Genomic DNA, 26765 nt, shown 5'->3' with positions numbered 1-26765 from the left:
TCTTGCTCACAGTGCGTATCCATCGAGGGTCAGCAGGGGTCTCTGTTCCATACTGTCCTCAGTCTGGGACCCAGGCTGATAGAGCCACCACCATCTGGAACAGCATTATGGGAAGGAAAGAGAGAGAGTGGTGAATCGCGCACGACTTGTAAAGAGCCCACCCGGAAGTGACGCCTATCACTTCTACTCCCATTTCATTGACAAAGGAAGACATATGCCCCTCCTCGCTCAGGATCAGTGGAGAAGTACAATTCTCCCACATGCCCAGAATGAGAAAAACTGGAAAGCTTGTGAATAGCCTTAATATCTACCTCTCAGAGGATCCAAGATTCTAGATCTGGAAAGAATCTGCACTAGTTGGAACCATTTGGGTTGCAAATATAGAAAGTGAAACTCAAACTACTTTAAACGAAGGACATTTATTGACTCACAAAACTAAAAATTCAGTGGTAGGTCTGTCTGTCTTCAGGCAAAACTTAATCCAAGGGATCAAATTCTCTAAGATCTGGTCTCTTTCCATGTCTCAGCTCTGTTCCCTTCCATGTAGGCTTTGTTCTCAGGTCTTCATAGTCCCAGAGTTCAAGTTCGATGAGAAAAGAGAGCCTGTACCTCTCTTCAATTTTAATAAAAATCTGAGGCCTCAATCTCTCTGGACCACATTGAGTCATGTGCATATTTCTGAACCAGTCACTGAACCCAAAAGGATGGAATGTCAGGCAGCCCTAAATCATACGTCTAGCCCTAGAATCAAAATTGAATTAACTTCATCAAAAGCATTTAGACCGGGCTTCCCTGGTGGCACAGTAGTTGGGAGTCCTCCTGCCAATGCAGGGAACACGGCTTTGAGCCCTGGTCTGCGAAGATCCCACATGCCGCAGAGCAACTCAGCCCGTGCGCCACAACTACTGAGCCTGCGCTCTAGAGCCTGTGAGCCACAACTACTGAAGCCCGCGCACCTAGAGCCCGTGCTCCGCAACAAGAGGAGCCACTGCAATGAGAAGCCCGCGCACCGCAACGAAGAGTAGCCCCCGCTCGACGCAACTAGAGCAAGCCCGCGCACAGCAACGAAGACCCAACACTGCCAAAAATAAATAAATAAAATAAAAATTTTAAAAAGCCTTTAGACACAGGGGAGGGGAGAGATGGTTCCCAAGGGAAATTCAGAATGCTGGACTAGAATAAGTATCCAAAAATATACACAAATAAAATAACACATATCCACTATAGGATGTAGAGATGCTCTGACCCAGTGGCTTTCCAAGTATTGTTTTGTGGATGGGAAGAGTAGGACGGAGTTCCTGCACTCTCCAATCTCCCTTTCAATTAGAGCAATTGTGCTTTGTTATACATTATACATTACATTATTACATTCCACGTAAGATTTTTTTGGAATTAAAAAAGGGGGATCTTCTGCTTTTTAAAAAAACAGGGGGATTAAGCAACCCTGCTGTTTGATCCCACCTGCTCGTTTTACAAAAGTAGAGATTGAGATTCAGAAAGATTAGTAGATTTCTCTTCACGTCTCATTGGCTAGAATTAGTCACATGGCCTCCTACCTGTAAGGGAGGCTGGGAAAGTGAGCATCTGGCAAGGAGAATGGAATGATCACAACTGGCCTAGAGATAAACGGTCCACCCCTAGGGCTGGGCACATTGCCACCCCACACAAAGGTGGGGTTCCTTTAGGAAAAGAGAAGGAAGGAAATGGTTCTCAAGGAGCTGTCAGCTGTGGTGGTATGAGTCTGATCTCATTGAAAGTTCCTTAAGGCTAGGACTGGGCCTTGTGCCTCTGTTTATTCCTCCACTGGTCTATGAATTGTGCCTGCAATGATCTCCTTTAATCCTCACAGCAATCCTATGAGGCAGTGAATCACACACTGACTGTTAAAACTGTCCAGCTAGAATGGACTTTTATTATTATGATTGTGCCCAGTTTTACAGAAAGAGAAACCGAACTTCAGAGATGAATTAATTACCCAAGGTCACACAACTAGTAAATGTTGCTTGTTCGTTACTTGACACCTTTAGCACTGAAGGAGGAGGGAACTTTACCCACAGATCTTTAACCATGTAGGGGTTGACTGTAGAAAGGTGGGGGGCAGACAGTGAGAACTGGGGCATGACAGAGGGAACAACAGCATGTGCAAAGGCCCAGAGGCAAAATAGTGTATATGAATGGCAAACAGGTTTGCCATTTGCAGGTTTAGAACCTAATGTTTAAAGGAACATTATACTCAGGAGTTCAAGTCTTGTATGAGGGCAATAGCGAGCCAATAGATATTTCAGGCAGAAGAATTATATCATCACATATGCAGTCTATCTTCAGTGGGGAAAATCAACTTCAGGAAACAGGACTAGAGCTGGAAGGCCATTGAGGAGGTGAGAGATGACAGTGGCCTGCATTACAAAGTTGGTGATGGTAACGAAGTGTAGATTCAGGGGAAAAAAATCAAGGACATTAAATCCACCAAGTCTGAATCCAGATTTCATAACCAGAGGTGACGACCTGGAGAAAATGGAAAAAGCCAAGACTGAGTCCCAGGTTTCTAGATGGTGGTGCCGTTGGCTAAGCTGGGGTAGGTGGGAGGTGAGTGTGGAGGGCAGAAACCCAGGCAGCCTGGCTCCCAAGGCTGCATCCCTCGTCACAATTCAGTCTGAATCCCCGACACTTAACACGCAGTAGGAAGATGTGAGGACTCAGGACCGGGCCAGGGGTATTAAGGGAAACCTGATGGAAGTGAGGAAACCTCCCTCATCCGGTGTGGGTACAAGTCCTCACACAGCCAGTTCCTCACCCTGCAAAGAACACCAGGCGCAAGTGAGTGCCCCTTGCCAGGAGCAGGTAGTGAGCCCCTCCCTCATCCTGCCTCAGAGCCACCATCTTTGCCCCTCCCCTGCACCCATCTGGGCCCTCAGATTCATCTTAGACTGACTGCAGTCTATTCTGGGCACCCCAGACTACGCCTTAGGGTGCCCAAGATAGATTCTATAGAATCTGGTATGCACTTGATTCGTTTCTCCACCTGTAGCCTCAGAGAATCATCTGGGTGCTCTCACACCTGTTACCCTGAAGCTCAGACTCTGTGCCTGGTACAGTACTGAGGGAAGGAGTACCAAAATTAATGATTTTGACACTTGTTAAATTCATCCTAAAACTTGTGTGGAAGAATAAATGCCCCCAAATAGCCAAGTCAAAGAGTTCTGAACAAGAAAAGCAAAAAGTAAGGACTGCTCTGTCGTATTGTAAGACACATTGCAAAGTCATAGTCAGATAAACAGTATGGGGTTCCAGACAAAGAGCCTGGGAGAGTGCAGAACCAGATCTGTGTGTTTCTGGAAATGTACATGCAAAGATGAAGGGCCAGGTCGAAGCTCACAGAAGCATGTACTTTTTGGAATCACCTTGTTTCCAATCCTGTACATGGATGCTAATATGTGAACAAAGAACATACTGGCTTTGCAGGTGGTCCTGGAACGAATGACTTCTAAAGCACTCCACAGACAGGCTCACCCTCTAACCAAAAACCGGGACACAGATAGCATCATCATTACTTCACTCTGGTGGAACTGAGGCTCTGAGAGGTTAAGCCACTTGCCCAAGGTCACACAGCTGGCATGTGACAGAGATGGGAGGCAAACCCAGCTTTCCCTGACCCTAGAGCCCGTGCGCTCTGCTGTCTCTCCCTCAGCAGCAGCCCCATGTGGAGAGGAAGCGGTGTGAGCTGGAGCCATTGTGAAAGCCCTAGAAGCTGCTAGAAGCACTTGAACTCAATCTCTGAAGGGCAAGTGGATTTAGACAGGTGACTGGGATGATGGCTCTGAGGCAGGGGACCCAGCTTGGGGAAGAGGGCTTGGAAAGTGACTGTTGAGCCAGTGTGACCAGAGCACAAGATACCCAGGAAGGGTCTAGGGAGACGGGGTCACCTGGGAGAATGGGGTCAGACTGATGAAGAGCTTCAGATGACTTAGAGAGGAATCCGTTGGAGTATAGTTTTGATTTTGTCACTCTCCTGCTCTACAACCTTCTGTAGCTCCTTTGGCTACTGTCTCCTGGCTAGTAAGGTAAGAGTATGTAGATGGAAAGATGGGGGAGAGCCTGGAGACAGAGAAACCAGTTAGGAGGCTGATGTCACAGTCCAAGAGGAAGGGGCCAAGGGCCTGGAGGGGATGGGAGAGAGGAAGAGCAGGCACTTTGGGACAGGGTTTTGTGAGATGCACGCCAACCCCTCCCCCTCCCCCCCCGCCCCTGGCCCTCATCACGTTGAGGATCACTGCTTCTCTGTAGCATCAGATAACATTCCAAGGTCAGCAAATGGCAGGTACCTTATTCTACTCACAGTAGAATTGAGCTGTGAATAGCCAGAGAAACAACTGCTGCCTAAAACTGCAAAGAACAGCCAGCAACTCCCTCCTGGCTCCATCTAGGCACAGAAGATGAGAGTCAGACATTCCTAGGTTCACATGTCACTTTGACGCTTACTCAGGCAAGTAAACCTTTCAGCACCTCAGTTTCTTCACCTGTAAAACAGAAATAGTGATAGTACGTACTCCATAGGTTTGATGAGGCATTACTGAGCTCATGTACATACAATCTTCAGCAGAATAACTGGTATACACTAAGAGTTCAATAAGGTAGCTATTATTATCAATAACAAAATCATTGTTTAGGTAATATGTTAACTGTTAACTGTACTATGCGATTGTTATGCAGCTTTTAGCAAAGGAATTGGTGTTGGAGTTCTCAAACATCACTTATTTTATCACCAAGGTGGCGACATGGGCCTTATGACTAAGAAATGTCAGAAGATGAAGCAAATTCCATTCAATTCAATTCAGGAAGTTGTGAATTGTCAGTCCTCATTATAAACTGTTAGAGAGATAGATGGACAGATAGTAAATCATGAAAGCTAACCATATTTCCCTATTTGAAGTACTGATTGCTATTTAAAAGAAAAGGAAAGAAAAGCCTATTATATCTCCCTCCAAAAGCCCCTGCTTCTGTGACAGAAGTCCATCGTTTCACCTCTAAGATTTTTCATTATTCAGCAGTTTTGAGAATGAGTGATTGATGTAATTAAAGTTATTGGTAAAGAAAGACTCAGTTATCACGGAACAGATGAGTCAGCAGAAAGTTTAAGTAATGAAATAATGTTCCAAGGAGTGATTCTTAAAATAAGATTTTTTTTTCACTCTAGACATCTTAACCATTGCTGATCAGCAAAAAGATGTGAAGTAGTTAAGAAATGGAGAAAACACGCTACACAATTTTAGAAATTCTCAGATGAAATCATTTGCAATCATATGAAACCATATTTATTGAGTAATAATGGTAAGCACTCACATTTCTTGAGAGTCCACCATGTGCTTCGGTGCACTTTGCATCCATTATCTCATTTAATCCTCACCCTGTGAGGTAGGTACTGTATTATCCCTGTTTTATGGATGCTGAATTTCAGAGAGGTTAAGGAACTTTCCCAGGGTTGCACAGCTGGCAGAGGGCACAGATAGGAACAGAATCCAAGAAGTCTGGCACCCAATAGAGTCCACCTTTTCCAACACCACAGGTGCTGGGTCTCTCTGTTTAGATTTTTTAGTCATCTAATCTGGTTCATTAATATACCCAAGATAGTAGAGGGCAGTCAGGATTTGAATTCACATCTGTCTGACCCCAGAGCTGTTTCAAAATTCATTTCTATGGGAAAAATCCAAGTACACTGGCTTGGAATCCATTTCTTTGTTTTCATTTCCATCAACATGTATTGAATACCCAGGACGCTCCAGGCTTTGGGCTCTACTTTGGTGCTACAAAGATGGCTGGGGCAGGGAGACCTTCAGGAGGTATGTGATGGTCAGTATGACAGACGATGAAGTTCAGACCAGTGCAGTAGGTGGGGGAGACGGTTGAACAAAATCCCTCAGAAGGATCTATGGGACTTGGGGAGTGGAGGCATACGAAGCATTGGGGAAAGGAAACTGTTGGCATGTTTCTGAAGTCCTTCCACTGGGTCACTGGATGAAGGAAGGCAAGAGAAGCCAATCTGGGGTTGGGGTGAGGCTAGGAAGGGGAAGGAGGTGACTATAGCTTGGAACATTTTTTTTCATCTGTCATTTTATCTGGCTTTATTCTTTTATATATATATATTTCTTTTTATTATTTTTAGTTTTTATTGAAGTATAGTTGATATACAATATTATATAAGTTACAGGTGTACAATATAGTGATTCAAAAATTTTAAAGGTTATTCTCTACTTATAGTTATTATAAAATATTGGCTATATTCCCTGTGTTGTACAATATATCCTTGTAGTTTTGTTTTGTTTGTTTTTTTTTTTGCCGTACGCGGGCCTCTCACTGTTGTGGCCTCTCCCATTGCGGAGCACAGGCTCCGGACGCGCAGGCTCAGCAGCCATGGCTCAGGGGCCCAGCCGCTCCGCGGCATGTGGGATCTTCCCGGACCGGGGCATGAACCCGCGTCCCCTGCATCGGCAGGCAGACTCTCAACCACTGCACCACCAGGGAAGCTCCTTGTAGCTTATTTTATACCTAATAGTTTGTACCTCTTAATCCCCTACCCCTATTTTGCCCTTCCCCCATCTGCTCCCCACTGGTAACCACCAGTTTGTTCTCTATATCTGTGAGTCTGCGTCTTTTTTGTTATATTCACTACTTTGTTGTATTTTTTAGATTCCACATATAAGTGGTATCAGACAGTATTTGTCTTTCTCTGTCTGACTTATTTCACTTAGCATAATACCCCCCAAGTCCATTCATGTTGTCACAAATGGCAAAATTTCATTTTTTTAACAGCTGAGTAGTATTCCACTGTATATATATATATACTACATAGAAATTAAGGAAACAATCCCATTTACCATCATGTCAAAAAGAATAAAATACCTAGGAATAAACCTAGTTTGGGACGTTTTGAATTTGAGTTGCTTGTGGTCCTTCCGGCTGGAGATAGACTTCAGGTAGTGGATAGGTGGCCTGGAGAAGAGGTGAGAGTGCTGGCTGGATGTAGGCCAGGTGTGCTGCAACACCACTGAGGGGCATGGCAGGCCTTCCAGGGCAGGTGAGGGAGGGCCTACCCAATAAACAAGCTATGCTAAAGGTCCCCACCCAGGGAGAAAAGAAAAGAGAGGAGAAAGGAGCAAGGTCCCCACCCAGGGAGAAAAGAAAAGAGAAGAGAAAGGAGCAAGCAAGCAAAGAAGAGAAAGTGTGTGTGTGTGTGTGTGTGTGTGTGTGTGTACAGGGGTGTTAACTTTGAGTGATATTACAGCCGGGAACCTAACAACACCCTACTTGTTAGCACTAAACAAAGTTCCCATGTGTCTCTGTGGCCAGCTTCAGAAAGGAGGGGAGAGGGATGGGAACCTCCCATTGTAAGTATCTGGAAAAAGGGGCACTGATAGGGCAGGAACCTCTCAAAGGGAAATGCATCCACCTCCTCAAGCCCACCCACCCCTTCTCCAAATTTTGCTCAGAGCTGGAGGCTCCAACCCTCTCTTCTTCCCCTGCAGAAGAAATGGAGAAGGACCAGAGCCCTTTGTGGCGTCAAAGAGCATACTGGGTTGTGGGTCTTGGCCTCTTACCCCCAAAGAGTGACCCACAGATAGGAAAAAAGAGATTCAGGCCTTGCAGAACCAGTGGAATGGAAGGAACAAAAGTTTACAAGGTTTGTACGAATTCTCCCATCTCGGTCCTGCTTCCCCAGAAGCTCACCCAGAGATGAGGATTACAGTGCAAGGAATTCATTAAGAAAAAGGCGTAGGGGGAGCAGGGTGGGGATAGTGGGCAGCCACCCCTGGCTGCTCTGTCACCAACAAGCTGTGTGATCTGGAGCAAACTGCTTTACCTCTCAGGGCCTCAATTTCCATATCTGTAAAATAAGCAGTTACTATTTTTTAAAGTGTGGGAAGCACATCTCTGGGGGGACACAGGATGATTTTAGGTGTGGGTGAAAAGATGCTCACGTGACCTACATAATCATTGGCAAAGCAGAAGGGATGGGGTTGCAGTAACCTCTAGAACAACCAGAGACCCTGAGAGACACCAGTTGCCTTCAAAGCCCAGGAGGCAAAGAACTTCACTTAATTAACTGGCTTCTTAATAATTGTCTTCCACTGATGGCGAGTGATACTCGTTTTTCAGTGACTGTAGTGGTACAAACATTCCTTTCAATATAAGTAAATGGTAACAAAATTCAAAGGAAATTATTCTGTAAATAGTAGTTTCAATAATCGTAGGCTATGACAAGGACTGGGAGGGCAGGGCTCAAATGAGTAAGTTTTGGGGAACACGGAGCAAGGACCCTTTCCTTGCAATTTCGAGTCCCACAGAGCCTTCTCAGACATTCCTCAGACATTTTCTAGGACCTGTCAGGCACTTACCAGATTAAAAGAAAAAAATTAAAAAGAAAAAAGAAAGTAAGAAAGAAAAAAATGTCTGGAGAGAGGGGAAAAAAAAACTCCACCGACCAAAATAAACCAGGCCAAGGATTTTTCTACCACATTCTTCATGAGCACAAAGAGGTGGTGTTTATTCCAAAAACACCCTTTTCTCCAAGTTGCCACTCATCCACTCTTTTATGTGATCCAGGAAAATCAGTCCTCAACTACCCATGAACATCTCTGCATGTATGAGTATTTAGAAAAAGAGCCACCTATTACAAATAGTAGGCAAATGAAATCAACCAACCAACCAACAAACAAACAAACAAAAAACCTTGTGGCTTGGACCTTAAAAAAAAAAGTCTCAGCAATGACAACTGTGTGGTAAGTCTGATGTCAAACTCTGTTAGCTGGGAAGGTGTCTGGGATGTTCTGGAACTGTGAGGGTATTTGGAATCTAGGGCTAACAGATGTCTCACTCTGCTTGAAAGACATTGAGATGCTATTCCTAAGGGCCTGTGGGTTCCCTTGGGGACAAAGCCACTGATAGATTTTACAGAAAAAATCCCCAAGCAGACGACCATATATATGACACAAGGAGTCAAGAAAAGGATTGAGGTGGGGAAAAAAAAGCAAAAAACAGTCAAGGTGAGGCACTGAAAAAAGAAAAAAAGAAAGAAATACAAAATACATGCATGAAAGACCTATGATTGGAGTCCTTGTCCCCAATTCAAATCTGTTTGCTGGGAGCTGCTCTGTAAAATGATGGGCAAAGGAACATTCGTTTTTGCTGCATTATGCGAGATCGTTGTGGGCAGGCAGGCAGTCACTTCCAACAGGAGAAATGAGCAAATCTTTTCAGATGGTCATCTGTACTTCACACACACAGTCCTGAGGGGGCAGCCTGTCCTCCAGCAGCTTTGGAGGAGGGCTAAGATATTTCCCGGCCCTGCCTAAAAATATCTCCCTTGACAGCTTGTCACAGTGTCTGAGACTCCACCACTCTAAATTCATTCCTCTCTGTTAAGGCATTTTGTTTCCAGGAGTTCTCCGTTAAAACACAGATATCCGTGAGATCTTAGCTTCGCTGAGACAGAAGGAGAGCACAGCCTAGGAGTTAGGAGACCCGGGTTTCTGATTCGGTGCTGCCTATAAACTCACTGTGTGAGCTTGGGCAAGTCATTTCATTTCCTGAACCTCAGTTTCTCCACTGATAAAAAAAAAAGAAAAAGAAAAAGGGAAAGGAATAAAAGGCAGAAATAAAAGGGGAGATGGGGTTAGAAAGGTCTGAGATCTCTGGTCTCAGGCGGCAGGATCTGTTCACTTCAGGGTTTGGCCTGGCCACTGGATGACCAGCATGTCCACGAGAGCAACTCCTTTGGGCCAAAGGGCTTGGGGATCAGGTCAATGAGTATCTTACTTCCCCCTTCTCCAGGAAAAAAAAAAAAAAAAAATCCCTGCTCCTCCCTTACCACTGGACATCTCAGCAAATGGCAACCCCATGCCTCTGGGTTTTCAGGCTCAAATTCTTGGAGGCATCTAGAACTCCACTCCTCTTATTCCCAACATCTAATCCATCAACAAAGCCTGTTGACACTACCTTCAGCCCAGACCTGATTGCTTCTCCTCACTTCCCCGGCTACCGTGCTGGACCAAGACCGCATTCCATTACCCCCCCCAAATTCTCCATCACCCTCTTAACTGGTCCCTGCCTCTACTCTTGTCCTCCCAGAGTCTCAGCTCCTCATATAGGGGGATGCCTTTAAAACATAAATTTGATCCTGTCTCTCCCTTCAAAACCCTCCCTGCCTTCCTCTCCCTCTCTCTCTCCCTCTCTCTCTGTCACATCATAAAATCCACAGATCTCACCAGGACCCATGAGGCCCCATATAACCTGAACCTGGCTTTGCCTTGATCTAATCCCCTCCCATAAAAGTCTTCTTGGCGTTGCTCAAACCTGCTCCCACCTCAGGATCTTTGCACCTGCTATGCCTTCTTCCCAGAACTCTCTCCCCTGGGATACCTGCCTGGCTTATTCCCTAACTTCTTTCAGGTCTCTGCTCAAATGCCCCCTCCTAGGGGATGCTTCCCAGACCGTCCTCACTCCAAGAGCACACTCCCGTCCATGTCCTTACCCTACTTAATTTTTTTCCTAACACTCATCACCTGGAGATTGTGATAAGCCATTATCACACTTATTTGTTTGCTTTCTGCCCACCCCTCTAAAATGTAAGCTCCAGGAGGGCAGGGACTTTGCTCTGTTCTTTGCTCTATCATCAGCACCTAGAACAAGGAATCTGGCATATTATAGATGCTCAATTATGTATGTGGCAGGAAGGGAAAAAATAGTCTAAGTGGAGCTGCACTAACATGGAGGCCAACCAAGCCTCTTACTGGAGAGGTCAATGCCAAGGGCTTCCCTGTGCTCTGCTTCAGCAGGGCAGGATGTCCCAGGGAGGCAAAGGTAGAGCCAGGTGTTGGGAGATCTGGGTGGGGCAGTGTGCGGGGTACAAGGTAGGCAGGGGAGGTAAAGACTCCAAGCTGAGTTTATAAGTTTGTGGGCTGCAGGGTTTTGATTGAGGCTAGAGGAAGTGGCTAAAAGGACTTGGGGACACATTCCAAAAGACAGGAGCCTGCAGAAAAAGGGTGGGTTATACATAAATGAGAGGAGGTCTGAACTGTCCTGTGAACTAACTTGAACTTCAATTCTGCCCCCATGCAGGGGATCCCAAGGCAGGTCCGGTCAGCTCCCCAAAGCTCAGCTGTGATCAGAGCTGCCTTCCCAGGCTCCCCAGTGTCCCCCTCCAATCAAGCCCCAGAGAGTGATGTATAGCCAGAGGAGGCAGGGAAAGGGAAGAGTGCTAAAGAACAACAGCCATTCTGGCAGGATTCTCCCCAAGTCAGAACCCAAAGCCTCGGTCTCCCACCCTCTCCCCTTTCCCCCAGGCCTTGGCTAGCATCTCCAGCGAAGTGAAGTGCTAAGAGAGCATGACCCTAATAACTGTATTGAAGGATGACTATCTGCCACCCACTAGAATCCTCACAAAACAGGGGTGAAGGCTTCCCTGGTGGCGCAGTGGTTGAGAGTCCGCCTGCCGAAGCAGAGGACATGGGTTCATGCCCCGGTCTGGGAAGATCCCACATGCCGCGGAGCGGCTGGGCTCGTGAGCCGTGGTCGCTGAGCCTGCGTGTCCGGAGCCTGTGCTCCACAATGGGAGAGGCCACAACAGTGAGAGGCCCACGTACAGCAAAAAAAAAAAAAAAAAAAGAAAAGAAAAGAAAACAGGGGTGGTACAGGCCCATTCTACAGAGGAGGCCATTGAAGTTCAGAGAGCTTATTTGATCTGCCCAAGGACCCACAGCTTAGTAAATTGCAGAGGGAGGTAGGATTGAGCCACCAAGGCCCGAGGACCCAACCAGTACACTGTAACGCTTCTGGACAACAGCCTACATCTCCATCTTCACACTGCCTGGGGTGCCCTGGTCACACTCAAGGCCTGGCTTCTAGGACGCTGGAGAGGTGCTGTCCACCTCTGGGCCTGCAGCCACTGGAGTCCTGGCCTCCCCCCACCTCCACCCCCGCCTGAGCCGCTGGCCCGCAGGGGGCGATGGCGGCATGGCTGGAACCTGAGCCCCAAATCTGAGGCTGGTCAGCAGAAAGCGGCTAAGGTCAAGGAAAGCCCCCAGGGCCAGGGCTGGGTGCAAGAGAAAACCGTTGCAGGAGCTGAACCCCCGGAGGCCGAACCCCAGCTGTGCTGAGCGCCGCTGCCAGGCCGCCCCGTGTGGACCCGAGCTCTCCAGCCGTTGTTTGATGAGCAGCGGCCAATAAATTCATTAATCATCATTTTATGCCTCATCAAACCCCCTCCAAGCCCCTCCATGGGAGTTACACAAATTAGCCCCTGAAAAGACAGTAATTTCAGTTTAGCGAGGTAAGTGCTTTCTGATGGGCTCCGCGCACAGAGCTCTCCTGACAAGCCAATTCATCAGCGAGTTGGGGATGGGACGCGGCCGGCCCGCCCTGACCAGCCGGGCCTCACCAGTCCCAGCCCTGCCCAGCCTAGCCTCTGGGGTCTACCTGGCAAGGGTCTCCGCCTAGGGCGCCCCCTTTCCCAGGCTCCTTTGCACCCATCCTCCGCAGTCTGTCTCAGCTGGCCTCTTGCCTTCACCCACCCAGACCTCCTCCACCCTCCTAAACGGAAGAAAAACTTTGCCGGAAAAACCAAGGCCCAAACTTGGGGAACGAATTTGTCGAGGATGGCGGAGACCAACGCACTGGTGCTGAAGTTCTGAACTCCCGCCCAGTGGAGCTGGGAGTCAGGTAGTCCTTTCTCCTACAGTCTGGATGTCCGGGTTCTGCGACCCTTTGAAACTATTGAAGGATTGTGTGCATTGCGGGCATACATTGGGGGAGGGGAGGTTATCCACGCCAGTCCTGAAAGAAATCCCAGAATCCAAAAGAGGGCCAACTGGGAACAGAGAGGGGTGGTCCTTCCATCTAAGGGGCGACTCCATGGGACCCTGGTGGCCGGGGGTCGGGGTGGAGGTGGGGGACGCCCCTGGCCTTTTCCACGTCCCTCCCGTCTTTCTTTGGGAAACCCCCGCCTGGGGTGAAAGACGACGCCTGGGGAGGGGAGCAAGAAAGGATTTTCTATCGAATCGGCCCTGCCAGTAGGACTCCTGTATGGAGAGTTGGGTAAAAACCGCAGAACACTGTGGCGAGAGGTTGAGTATTTGCAAGCGCGAAGCCGAAGCCGCGCCTTCTCACTTTCCGGTCCCTTTGCACAGAAAGTCCCAAGGGGCTCCTACCCGGCGGGCAGGGCGCATACAGAGGGGGTGGACAAGGAGCCGCCGCCCAAGCCGAGCCGACCGACCAGCGCTCGAGCGCCCAGCGACGCGCCTCTCCTTCATTAGCTTCCCCTCCACGCGGCGCTGCATGGCTCGGAAAATAAGTTAGCAAACGGGGAGCCGTTTATCTCTTTTATCTTGGGGCCTGATCCAATTAAATAAGTGCACATTTACATTTGCATCCATCAGGCGAGAGCGCTGAGAGCCCGGGGTTTGCTCGGAGCAAATAAAAGCAGATTTCACTGAGAAAAGTGGCGTCTGGGAGCGCCAGGCTCGTCCGGGCGCCGGAAACGAGCGCGGCCGGGAGGGCGGCCTTGGGGACCCAGGGTTGGGGCCTGCGGCCGACGGGAGGCCGGAGATCCCCAACGGCCCGGAGGGGCCGGCCGGCGCTGGGTGTGCAGCCAGAGCTGCAGCGCGGTCCCCGAGGCGATCGTGTTAGGCCACAACCTGGGTCCCACCTCGTGCCTGGGACCCAAGTCGCATTTAGCGCGAAAACGAAAAGGAGATTAGCTCTGGCCTGGTTCAAAAGGGAGACCCGTGGGGTGGGTGTAGGACCAGTTCCACAGCTTTGGCCACTTTCGGGGGAGAGCAGGAGGCAAGATTCCGGTCGGGCCGATTTTCCTCCTATTCGGGGGCCGAGTGGCAAAGAAGGCGAAAGTCAGGTAGAGGGCGCGCCCGCCGCTGTCCCCAACATCCTTGCACCGGGGGAAACCAGCTGAGACTTCCCGTTAGCGCTTCTGGATGGGTAGAGGGGGACGTCCAGGTGAGCACCTCCTCCTTTGCCACGCCGAGCTCATTAAAGGTGCTTTCGAAATAGGGTTTGAAGAATTCGAGGGTAGTTTTGTTTTGTTTTTCCTTTTCCTAAAGATGTCCAACCTACAGGCCAAAAGATAGAAACGATCTTTGGGGGCGCGGCTGCGTCGTAGACCCCCGACATGCCAAACCGCAAATTAAAACTGTGCGGGGCCCAGAGGCCGGGAGTGGAAAGGCCAGCAGAAACGGAATACCTGCACCTGAAGCGGAGCGGGCGCACCGGCACTGCCTGGGCTGCGCACCGCCGCGCGCCCCCCCCCCCCCCCCCGCCGCAGGCTGCTCCAGCAGCCCGCATATTTCTCAACTGCCTGCCGCCAGGTTTTAAAGGCTGTGCCCAAGCCGCGGCAGGAATCTGTAGGGTTAATACTCTTCCAGTCGAAGGCCGTGCTTTCCGAATCCCCAATGTTAACTGGGTCCTGGGTCCCAGGCCGAAGCGAGTGGGATGGCGGAGCAATTTACTTTTGACCCTGTTGGGGTCCAGAGCTAAGGCCCCGCTGAGGGTGGAGGGCATAGCTGGGTGTCGCCTAACTCCTCTTTGCGAGCCGCGTGGCGCCCGGGGACCAGTAGGCGGCGCCCTTCCTAAACTGCATCCGCCTCCGGCTCCCTCTTGGGAGCGCAATCACATTCCTTTCACTTTGGGCGCTTTGCAGGGCGCTGTTCTGTGCCTCCGCCCCAGCTGGCAGCTTGTTAGGCGGGACAGGTGGGCTGGTAGGAACAGCCAGTTCTGAAACCGCTCGCACGACCACCGCAGCCCAGCCCCCAACCTTCCAGGCTCCAAGAGCTGTGCACATCTCAGGGAACGAGAGGCCCTGAGGGGTTTGCAAACCAGGAGGCCTCGATAAAGACCCCTCACCCAGGCCGGGGAACAGCAGTTCGGGCCCTGGCACCCCGGTCCGAAGAGCGGGAAGGAGAAAGGGCCCCTTCTGCAGCCTCACCTCAATGCCCGAGTATGCACCCTCGGGGATTGACTGGGCTGTTGGTTCCTCACCCCAAATCCCAGAAGCTGATTCGTCCCTGCACAGGGGGGCAAGGGAAGAAACCCAGCCGGGCCCTGGTTTGGCGCTGCCTCGTGGGGCTGACTGCAGGGACCCCACTCAGTGGTCCCGCGGCCTCTGTTGCCAGGGGTTCAGCGACTCCTAGTCCCCTTAGTGCCAAGCTAGGCTCTGCTTGGGGGCTGCAACCAGTGCAGCCAAGCGCAGGTGACAAACGCCCGCGATACCCCAGCACCGAGGTGTATTAGGCACTGCTTCGCATAACTTCCGCGCCCCCGTCCAAGTCTGCGAACAAACCCCTGGCACACGCCGAAAGGTTTCCCCCAGCCCCCCTTGCAAGGAGCATCGCCTTCGACACGGCCCAAGATGCGGCCAGGCTGAGGCTCGGAGGCTCGAGGAGGGACTTGGGACCTTACAGACACGCATCTACTTCTGGGATTAAACGCGGGAGACATTTCCTAGCTGCACATACCTCGACCCGCCCAGCAGGCCGCCCCCAAACTGAGAAGTCTCTAGACAACAGAAAAACCACTGGCCAACGAAACCCAGCTCTGCAAAGGAGAAAACCCTAAACTTAATTTGGGGCTTGTACTTAGGACGAAGTACGCAAAGAAAACCCTCGACCCTGCAGAGGCCAAGGGCAGGAGGGATGCGGACAGGGGGCAGCGATGTGGGCACCAGCCTTCCAGACTCTGGCGGTTTCGCTGCGCAGCCGGGAGGCGTCTCGCACAGCCCCTCGTTGGGGAGAAACGCCACGGGCTCCCCGGTACGCGGTTCCCGTTCCCAGGCAGCCCCCGCGGGCATTCGGCTCCCAGCCCGGAGCCTCGGCAATCAGACCCGGGAGGCCCGCGCCGCGCCATTTGCATATTCCCGGGAACACAAGGAAGCCTACAATTTTCTTTTTAAAATCGTTGGGCAGGGTTTAGGGCCAGTGCTTCCAAATCCCGCAGAGTTGATGTCGTCCTTAAACTCTCTCTTAAGAGAAGGCGACTGGCCTATTCTTCTGACTTTTTTAGAAGAGAAGGTGACTCCTGGGGCTGCATATTCAACAGGGGGGAAAAAGCTGATTGTGAACCGGGCTGTCGGGGGGTGGATGGAGGGGGCTGGGGCGCGGGGGGTAGGGCAAGTCATCTCTGGAATTCAATTGTTTAAAAAAATCATTTATAATTAAAGGGACAAAATAAAATACGATCGTCTCATGCATATTTAATCATTCACACTTCCAGCTTTGAAACCATTTTCCCTGCGTGAATTTTCTCACTAATTTAAACACTGAAGTCGACTGCTGTTCAAGAAAACATCTGGAAAATGCTGCTTTCAAACTTGTTTAAATTCGAATAACTAAAGGAGCCCCGTTGCAGGTTAAAAAAAAAAAAGTAGCAAAAGTGAAAACTCCAGTGAAAATTTGGGCTGTGTTTAAAAATTTAAACAGGGTTAAAGTGGTCTTGAGTAGAAGTGCAAATATGTGAGTTTTGATTTAGCCTAATTAAACCGGTGTTATGTGCAAACACATTCTCTCTACGCTCAGGCTTGGGTTTAATAGAGCAAATTAATTCCCCTCGCTGGGGTATGTTTTTGCTGTAAAGCCTCCCGTCCCCCGACCAGTGAAAATTTCCCACGAAATTCCACAAGTCCGCGGTTCGCCATCTCCCGCGCAAAATGGAGAGGCGAACACCGACCGTGCTGGCGGGCCTCGGGCGCAGGGCGGTATCTCTTCCTCATGTGGGATTGAGACGTAACCTGCCTTTTCGTTTTGCGATGAAAGATGCGGGATTAAACGGAGAAAATAAAACCTCAAAAATACTTTTGTGGCTACTCGGACTCTTGAATCCGTGATGGGAAGAGTGCTAAAGTGACAAGCCTGATCAAGTCCACAACAGCCTCATTATCTAGGCAAACGTCCTCGAACTTTTGAATGCCGCTTGTCCAAAAAGGGGCCCTTGGGGGTGGGGCGGGGGGGGCTCTTCTGGTTCGTTCGGGGCTCCCCTTGCTTCCCCCAAGCGCTTATGGCACTCCCTCCCCCACTTCCGCCCACTCTCTCTCCAATCTCCGACTCTGCAAAGTGCAGGCTTGTAATTCAGGACAAGTGTGACACCTACCTGTGAAAGGGAGGAACCGTCCCCTCGCTGGTCCCGCGGCCCAGCCCCGCGGCTGCGCGGGGAATCTACCCGGCCGCCTACCACCCGCACGGTCGCGGATGGAACATTTACTAATCTAATCAAATCCAGCGAAGAGATCAATGCCCAATTTTGAAGGGGTAGAGAAGACAGTGACTTGAGAAAGCCTTCTCCTTGTCATCCCCTAACGCTTCCCGCCCGCATTAGCCCAGAGCACCTTTGAAAGAGTAATAAGGGCTAAATCCGGCATAAAATCGAACTCATTAGCAAAGTTCACCAGCTGATTGCTTTGCATAAAACACGACACTGATTGGAAGTAATTAGGTTAAGCAATGGAGCTCGGGTGGTGCGTGTCTCTAGCTGCCTTTGCCATCTCTTCTCCCTTCTGGGCACACACTTGGGTCTCTCTCCTCCCTCCTTCAGGGTCCAATCTCCCCACAGCAGCCCGCATCAGTGATCCAAATCTGCATTCCGGGCAGGGCCAGGTTCCCCGGGGCTCGAAGCCTAATTACAGTTTCCCGCTGGCACACTAGGTTTGGTGGAACCTTTCATTCCCCACTTCGAAAAAAAGTTGCAGTTTGCACCTTTTGTCCAGGGCGATGGACAGTTTACTGTGGCTTCTAAAAAGTAATGAGTGGCTCTGATTATGTTAAAATCTCTTTTAATTAAATATTTTGCATTTTACAAAGGCGGCTGCAGTTTCTTTTACTTTTTAAATCTAAGAGTATAACCTGTTCCCTTTCTGTAATAATACTTCAGCTCATACCCAGAAAAATCAATAGGTGTAAAAAATTAAATTAAACTTGTATTTTTAAACTATGAAACAGTTCTGGGGGAAACACAAATGTATATAGTTATATTACAAAAAAACATTAAATGCCTGTACAGGTGTCTTAATTTCATAATTTACTTCAAAGATATTGAGTTATCAATTTAAATACAAAAATGCTACATTAAATATACAGAATAAGATTTAATACAAATCCTTTTTTAAATTTTTCTTTTCAGTTGGTTAAGACATTTTTGTTTGTGTGTGGAGATGTTTACATTTTTATGTCATCCATCTCCAGGAACTATAAACTTTTTAGTAGGAGGGGTAGTTTTGTTTTTCTCTCATGTTGATGGAAAAATAACTGCCAAGGCCATTTTTTTTTAATAAATTAGGAAAGTCCAGGACCGACGCAGCCCGCGTTAAATGTCGGACATACCTTTCTTCAATTCATAGGGAGAGTCTTTGCACAGGTCTAGCTGGGACTGGCTCCGCAACATTTTCGGGTCTTTAGCCAAAGCGTCCGCTCGGTTCAACACGGTCTGGTTTAATCCATTGAAATGCGAGCTCGGACCCGTTGTAGGGCCTGGCCCGGGCCCCGGGTGGCCGTGAAGGTGTCCGAAGGAGCCATAGTTCGTGTAGCCAGGATAGAAGGGCGCCGTGTAGTAGAGAGGCCGGGACAGCACTGTCCCGCCTGGAAAGGGACACTGAGCCGAGGGCGAGCGCGATGGCGCCGGTGCTGGTGACGCGCGGCTGCCTCCTAGGGCTTGCCCGGCTACAGGCCCGGGGCACGGTGGGCACGGAGAGCCCTCGCTCCCGCCGCCCCCGTCCTTGACCTTGTCCGAGGATGTGGCGATCTCCGCCAGAGACCACAGTTTGGGCTTGGCGAGCACCGCCTGAGGCGGTGGCGGTGGCGGCGAGTGTATGACCGAGGGCCCTCCGGGACCGGGGGGCAGCTCTCCCGCGGCTGGGTGTGGGCCCGGAGCCGGCGCGCCCGAGGAGTAGTGAGGGGCCGGGTCTTCGGCCAGCCGAGCTGCCGCAGGCCCGGCCGGGGAGGGCCCGCCGGCGCGGGGGGGCCCGGGCAGCGCGTCGAGGCGGCCCTCGGATGGCGGCTCTTTAAAATCCGAGTCGCTGAGGCTACCCTCGGTCTCTTTGCCGGCGGGGGTGGGCGGCCCCTGCAGCCGTTCAAAGCCTGAAGCCGCCTTCTGCTCTGCTCCTCCTGCGGGCGAAACCCAGGCGGTCAGAGGCGCGGAGGCCGCGCGGCGGGGCCCAGGTCCCCGCCCGCAAAGGCAAAGACCCCTGCCCTCAACCTCCAGGCCCTGTGCGCCCCCTCTCCAGTCCCCCTTTTGCTTAACGCACCCTTTCCCGCGTCCACCAACCTGCATCGGGGCCCTCGGGGTCGCCCTTGTCCTCGGGCTTCTGGGGCTCATCCTCGTCGTTCTTCTCCAGATCAATGTTCTCCTCCTCCTCCTCGTCCTCGCTGCGGTTCCGCGGCGTCCACGTCATCTTGTTCTCCTTCTTGAGGCGCCGGCGCGCATTAGCGAACCAGGTGGACACCTGGGTGAGGGTCATCTTGGTGATGATGGCCAGCATGATCTTCTCGCCCTTGGTGGGGTAGGGGTTCTTGCGGTGCTCGTTGAGCCAGGCCTTCAGTGTAGCAGTGGCATCTCGCGTGGCGTTCTTCCGGTACGCGGGGTCCCCGTAGGGGTACGAGCCCAGGGGTGCTGCGTACGGGTGGTACCCCAAGGAGCCTGCCATGCCGGGTGTATGGTCGTAGGGAGAGCCCTGCAGGGAAGGGGCAGAGAGAAAGTTAGAGTGGGCCGTGGTCCCCAGTGCCACCTGGGCGACTGAAAGACACTTTCCCTGCGCCCAGGGGTCTTCGGGCTGCGAGGCCCGCACTCAGGCTTTCCCTGGGGTAGGGCTGGAGAGCTCAGACCCTGGGGCAACGCCTCTTCCTCCTCATAAGGAAGCGGGGGCGCCAACTCCTGAGTCCTTGGGGGCGCTTGGAGCCGTCCTGGCTTCCCTGGCCCCTGGGAGGCCCAGGAACGTCCTCCCTCCGTGCGCAGATCCGGCCACGGCGGCCGGGCCCTCTACCCAGAGAGAGGCCTGGGCAGCGGCGGCGACTCTGCGCTCCGCAACCGAGTGGTTGCGCGTTGGGAGCAAGGGTGGTGAGCAAAGGAAATCAAGGACTTTTTTTCCCCACAGAGAAAGGCAAACGAAAAGCTAAGCCTTGCCTCGGCACTCCCACCCCTCCAAAAGTGTTACCCCAAACCGAAGCCAAGGCGCTTTTCCAGAAAGTGCACCCGGCCGAAAAATCCCGGATGCACCGCAGCTCGCCCGACTTTTCAGAAATTTAATACCTCCAAATCGGATTGCAAAGATAGGATTACGGATTTGCAACATTTTGGAGGACTAATTAAAGGCGAGGCCAAACACATTTACACAGACTTAGCACGCTTCTGTTCAGATTTCGGGTCTATTTCTTTTGAACTACTTTCTCCAAATGGCAAAACCAAAAAAAAAAAAAAAAAGAAAGAAAGTAAAATGTGCAGGGCGGCCTGGAGCTCACGTTTGCTGCTCTTTAATCGCAGCGACCTCTCCCCAAAAAACCCTTTCGCCAACTCAGCGATCCGAGCAAGACGCGGCTCTTCTCTCCGAGCAACTCCTGAACCCGAGGCCCGGGCGAAGCCGAGGGAGACAATCGCCCAAGGTTGCAGGGTCCGCGAGGCTTGGCAGGGGCGGCCCGCGGTGGAGCCGAGGCCCGTGTCCCCCGCAGCCCCCGATCGCCCCAAGCTGCCGCAGCTGCCCTCGCCCGCCCTGGCTCCAGCTCACTCACCACGTACGAAGAGAAGGCGGCGGCTGCCGCCGCCGCGGGGTCGGCGCCGTACTGGAGGTGCGAGTTGTAGCCCGGCGAGGGCGCCGTGAAGGCGGTGGAGCCGGCGTAGGGCGAGAACGCGGAGCCCGACGACGAGCGCCCGAGCTCATCCGTGCGGGGCCCCGAGATGACGCTGGTGCTGTACGCCGGGCACGAGTAGAGCGCCAGCGAGGCGGACGGCTGGTACAAGTAGCCCTGCGGGTAGGACATGGCCACGCACGGGCATGGGGCGCTCCGCGCCGCGGCCGCCAACGAGCCGGGCGGCGCCCTGCGAGGGCGTGCGGGCGGGCACCTGGTCTCCGGCTGCCCCGGGCCGCCGCTCCTCGGGCCCCGGCTCCCGGGCTCCGGCCCGCGGCGCCTCCTCGCTGACTTCCCGCGCGCCTCCGGCTGCGGCCGCCGAGCCCGCTCCTCTGCGCGCCTCGCTCGCCCCGGCAGGGTTTCCCCCCCCCTCCCTTGCTGCTTTCTCTTTTTCCCCCTCGCTCTTTGCACTGGGGGGCTCTGCTTTTGGCTTCGCAAAGGTCCTGCCAAGATGCTAAGTTGGAAATTGAGGATTCTGACGCCTTGTGCGCGCCTGAAGCTCCTCCTTCGCGGGGTGTAGTCGGTGGGAGGACTGGCAGGAGCCTCTGGGCGGCCGCAGCCAACCCGGCCGCCAGGCGCGCCTCGCCCTCTCCCTCTTCCTCCCCGGCTCCCTCTCCCGCTCGCTGGCGCTCCCCTCGCCCCTCCCTAGCGCCCGCCTCTCCTCCGCGGCACTCCTCTCCCCCCTCCTCTTATTTCCCCCCTCCCCTCCTAGGTCTCTCCCTCTCTCTCTCTCTCAGACTCTTGAGCGCCGGCCCCAGGATGACAAACACATCCCAGGCGCGCCGATCTCTTCCAACTTTCCTCCCCTGCTAAGTCGGGGTGGAGCGGCGGTTCCGACACAAGGCGGGCCCTGATGGCCGGTCCCGCCGCTTCGACGCACAAAGGGAACGAGGCCTCGGACCGCGCGCCAGCGAAAGCTCTGCTTTCTGTACGCCGCAGTAAATCGCGGAGTTAGCGGATTTCTCGTTCGCCAGAAGGCTGAACTCCAAGGCAGATCGCCGCCCACCCGCCCCTGGCTTCTCCCCCAAGCTAGGGGACCCGAGAGCGAGATGGATACCCGGAATGAAGGCCCCCGAGAGAGCCGGATGGATGCCAGCGTCCAGGGCGCAGGGAGTCCGGGGTGACTGTCCCTCTCCGCCAGCAGCAGCAGGTGGGCGAGAGACAGGCCTTGGACATCTGCACGTCTCCGGCCCGGCCTCCCTTCCACCAACTCCCCGCCAGACGGCGAGGGAGGAGGCACTGGGGACCCAGTACTACGGGGGTAGCCTTTCTCTAGAGAGGTAGTGGGCAAGAGCTGCCAGACGGAGAAGCAGCTACACCGGAGTAGGTCGTCGGACTCCACTACACCTCCTCCCGCAATGCCTGGCTGCCTCTTTCTCGGGGCTCTGCATTATCCGCAGCCCGCCCCGCCAGGCCGGTGGTGGTGGAGAGTGCGGGTCCTCTTCCCCTTCGCACCCACTCGCGCATCCGCCCACGCTCCACTGCTAACATTGCGGAGCGGTAACCAACCCAACCATTTGTTCAGCGAGGCGCTGGCAAGGCAAACACACACAACCGAGTCACAGGCCGAGCCCTTGCCCACGAAGGCCACACATTTAGAATACAAAACAGACCCTTTGCCTGTCTCTCCACACCGCGCCGCCACGAGCCGCAGAAGCACTCGAACTGTGGGACAGACAGGGGCGCTGGTGAACCAGGACAGGGGCTGGCACAGTGTTGGGCACTCCGCTGGGGCCCAGTAGATCGGGGACTTTGTGGCCTTTTATAATGAGGTCACACGGAAGCCGAAGTATGCCTATACACAGAGGTTCCCTCAATGACTCTGACGGGAGAGATACACTTTTACTTCCTGAGCTCCAACCCCTGCACCCAAGCCCACTCTCCACAACGGCACACTCTCCGCAGCGCGACTTCACGCACGCGCGCTGACTCCTCCCCTCCGTCAGTTCCCTCCAGACTCCGCCCCTCAGGCGGACGTCCTCCTACAACCGCTCTAGCCTCCCGGCCCCATCCCTCCCTGCTTTCACCTCTAATTGGACGCTGGCCTCTATTGGCTCCGCCCTTCGGCTACGTGAGCCCGCTTTCCTCAGAGTAACGGCGCCGAGAGGGCGGGGCTGGGCGGGGCGACGGCGCGCTATTGTCATGGAGACGGGAAGCCGGCGGCGGCGGTGGCGGGAACAGCCAGGCTGAGGTGGCAGCAAGCCGGCCGAGACTGAGGCGAGGCCGAGCGGCCTGGCGTGCGGAGCCGGCCAGTGGTGGCCTCGCAGGCAGCCAAGGGGCAATGTCTTCTGGGGCTCGGACAACGCCCGGGTGGTCGCGGGGAGTGCCCCGAAGCGTCCCCGCCCTGCTGGCATCGCTCCCGCCTCTCGCTGCCCCTCAGCTCCCCAGCGCCCGCCCCCCGGCTCCGCCCGCCACCGGCTCCGCCCGCCGCCGCCGCCGCCGCCGCCGCCGCCGCCGCCGCCGCAGCCCTTCGCGCTAAAGGTCTGTAGCGGCCCGCGCGCGCCGCCCGCCGGGGGCTCGCGCCAGCCACGAGGGAGCGTCCGCGGCTCGCGCGCCCGCGCCGTGGAGGAGAGGTGAGCCCCGGGTCCTCCATGCCACCGCGCACCCGCCCCGTTGCGGCCGGGCTTCCTGCCTCTCGAGCCGCGTCCGCGTCCCCTCGTGGACCGGACGGACGCGACGGTGCCCCGCGCGCCTCCGTGGGCATGGGCCGCGTGAAAGTTGGGCGGGCTTCTCCTGGTGTGACGGTCCCCGGGCGGGCGGGCGTGGGCGTGTCCCCTCCATCCACGCGCGGCGGCTTCACCCTCTGGGCTCTCGTCCGAGATTTCTGAAATGGAACCGTGGAGGTTTGTGCCACCGAAAATCTGAGTCTGTCCACACATTCTCGTTACATCATCATGTAACTCTGGGCAGCTAAGCAGCCCCCCCACACAGACACACTATACTTACCAAACCCCCCTCCCCCCCCACTTCGTTTCTTTCTACTGTCTTCTTTTTGGTGCACGGACTGTAGAGAATCCTGCAAGATATTGAGGCATTTAGAATTTATGGAGTTTATGGTTCTGTTGCTGTGGTTGTCACCTCCGCTCTACGTCAAATTTGAGACTCATTTCTTAAGGATGTCTCTATTTTCTGGTTTATTTGCACATTGATGGCTCTGATGCTCGGCTGGCCACGGCCGCCCGGCGTCTGAGATAGACTCGTGTTAATATGTGAAAGGGAAGAGCTGATCATTAGCGTGCAGACGGGATTCAGATAACATCTGGCGGGTTTTCTCCGTTTTCATGTGAAAGCTTTCACGTTTTTGCTGGTAAACCGGAGGTTTTAACTTTTAGTCTTGGTAGCAGTGACGATAAGGATACGTTCCCTTCTCTCCACCCCGCCCCCGCCCCTTTTCCTCCTTTATTCATCAGCTTTGCCGTTTGGGAGCCTGCGTGCTTTTAGCAGTAGTTTAACTCGTCTCTTGTCACTGAAGCTTTCTCCCCCAGCAGAGGTGGGAGCTAACTCCCTCTGGTTCCAGGTTACCAAGACGACTCCTTTTGTTTTTGGCTTACTGTTGCATTTGTATCTTTCCGAACATTTTAACTTACACTAGGGATAGGTATTCCCTGATTGTTCTTAATGAAGGACTTTAAAAAAAATTCTAATTTTAAAACTTCCTAAGAGTTTATTGGTTTGTCATGTCTGCACGGATCCTGTTAGGCATAACTCTTAAAATTTAGAGCTTTAAAATAAGATCCACAATTGTATTGTTAAGACATGGTCGTGGAGCTTGCTCTTCGAGTTTTGGCTGTACAGTTGTCATTGTTTAAATCAAGTGCAAAAGAGGTTATTCCTGTTTATTTAGTGTAATAATTGTTTACAGTTAAAACTTTAAAGACTCATAAAAGGAGATCTGCTGTATTTTAAAGATCTCATCATTCTTGTGGGAGAGACACAACACTGACGCTAGGAAAGGCAACAGATTGCTTCTGTCATATCGCTTTGCAGTTTTGGAGTGTACTTAAAGGATTATGATTGATAAGGCTGTCTTGCCAGAGAATGTTGACACAGGTGTGCATCGTTATCTTAATTAAGATCTTGAGAAAATGTTGTCTATAAAATGGTGACATAAGAAGGGCGGCATATTTCTGTACAGTTTTGCTTTTGGAGAATTTAATTGCATAGAAACCTGTCTTTGAGCTTCCAGCACTCTGGCAGCAGAAGTTTTAGACAGAAATGATAGTTCAATGTTAAGTGTTCTGGCATGTATTAATACTACTTGTGGCTTTTTGGCAATGCCTTTGTCGACTTCTTTTGTGCTTCCATCTTTGTGGAGTAATGGTTCCTGATTTAGAAAGAAAAGCATAAATAGCATAGTATATTATTAAGCAAACGTTTATTAGTGTTCAGTAAAAATATGTAGAGGAAGGCGTGCTTAATGTGCAGAAACAGGATTGTAATGAAAAGGTAAATATATAAGAAATTTATGTCCCTTCACTTTTTTTAGAAGACAGTCTCCTAGAATGTTTTAATGATCTAAAACAATTTCTTTTTTCATATTGTCAGGTACTTAACTACATTTTTTATGGAATGTCTTGTTTTTATTTCCAGATGTAGAAGAAAACTGTTTCATTTCTTCCAAAATGTGGTTCTGTAAACTTGAATTGATGAGCAAGTGAAGATAGTGCATTTAGACTCTTATTAGTTTAAGGATCTGAATCATAACCTGGATGACCACTAGAATAGTATTACTGTCCTTTACTTCAAATCTCTAAATACCAAATGCCACAACAATAGCAGGACGGATGCTGCCGATTATATTACCCCTTGGCTTACCCAGCACCTAATACCCTTCAACATAAGTATTGCATTAAGATTTCCCCCCTCTCTTTGTAGCCCATGATTTCCTGGAAGCTGGCTGTCCATCAGTGTATACGTAAGATGTGTGAGTGTTTTTCTTTAATATTAAAACTCATTGTAGAAAGAGGAAATGAAAGTGGAGGAGGCCATAGGCGTTATGATCGGAGAGGCCAGGTGTAGAATCACAGCTCATTCGTGACTCCAAGGATAATGAGCAGCCGAGCATTACATGGTAAACTAAAATCAGAGAATGACTTATGTAGATTTGTTTGCTGAAACTAAAACAAGAGCATTAATTTTGACATAATTGCTTTACTTATCCCCCAACTCCCCTTCAAAAATTTCTTTTCTGGCAGCTAAGATCAGCATCCCAATGCTATTATCCATACATTATTTTCAAATTTGATATGCTGTGTTAAAAGAAATGAAATAGGAATATGAGCTAATTACCTGTCATCTGTTTTAATAAGTAACACCAAGTAATTATTACTATATTAATATATAATAATATATTTTTACAGTATAGAAATCTTGTGGAAAATGTCAGTGTTCTTCAGTTGATAATGTGCAAGTAAATGAGATCGTGTAATCCTGAGTGAATTAAACATGTTCTTTAAAACAGATTATGAAAACAGGATCATATTTTGGAACAGTGTTTTACCTCTGAGATAGCACAGCCTATTTTGTGTGGTAATATCTCAATATCTTTGTGTATTTCCCTTCAGCGTCTACATTGTGTTGGCTCCTGTAGTTTAACATCTTTTCGGTATAAATGTTAGCTGTGTTATAGAGAATAATTGTCCTTAATAGAATAGCAGCTGATACCACTCTAAGAAGATGTAAAATCTTGGAATTATTTTTTTCTTGTTCAGTAATGACTCTGGTTTGCTTTCTGGTTTAGCACTACTCTGGAGTGTGATACTCATGACTTATTTCTGCATAAATCTGCAGTATTTTATAGCTAGAGTATACCTGAGCACCAATTTAGCTTGGCAAATTAACTTAGATGCTTCAAAATTGAAAACCAGTATATTCAAATGTAGT

The 26765-nt window shown here is 51.4% G+C and overlaps 1 protein-coding gene across 2 annotated transcripts; it reads right to left on the bottom strand.

The window, feature by feature from the left end:
• Positions 1 to 21014, bottom strand: IRX5 (iroquois homeobox 5). 2 transcript variants are annotated; one of them, XM_070044298.1, is made up of 4 exons: positions 20766 to 21014; positions 19309 to 19714; positions 18369 to 19148; positions 1 to 94 (listed from the first exon to the last, which is right to left on the bottom strand). In XM_070044298.1, exons 1-4 carry the CDS (start codon positions 21012 to 21014, stop codon positions 30 to 32), a joined length of 1500 nt encoding a protein of 499 aa, XP_069900399.1. In that variant the 3' UTR covers positions 1 to 29. The 2 variants fall into 2 exon arrangements, with proteins under 2 accessions (XP_069900399.1, XP_030688802.1); XM_030832942.3 differs by lacking the exon at positions 1 to 94 and having other exon boundaries at positions 17883 to 19148.
• Between the last annotated feature and the right edge of the window lie 5751 nt (positions 21015 to 26765).

This window comes from Globicephala melas, chromosome 19, assembly GCF_963455315.2.
Source record: "Globicephala melas chromosome 19, mGloMel1.2, whole genome shotgun sequence".
NCBI lineage: Eukaryota > Metazoa > Chordata > Mammalia > Artiodactyla > Delphinidae > Globicephala > Globicephala melas.
The sequence above is the reverse complement of the archived record's forward strand: the minus strand, read 5'-3'. Positions and strand labels throughout refer to the sequence as shown.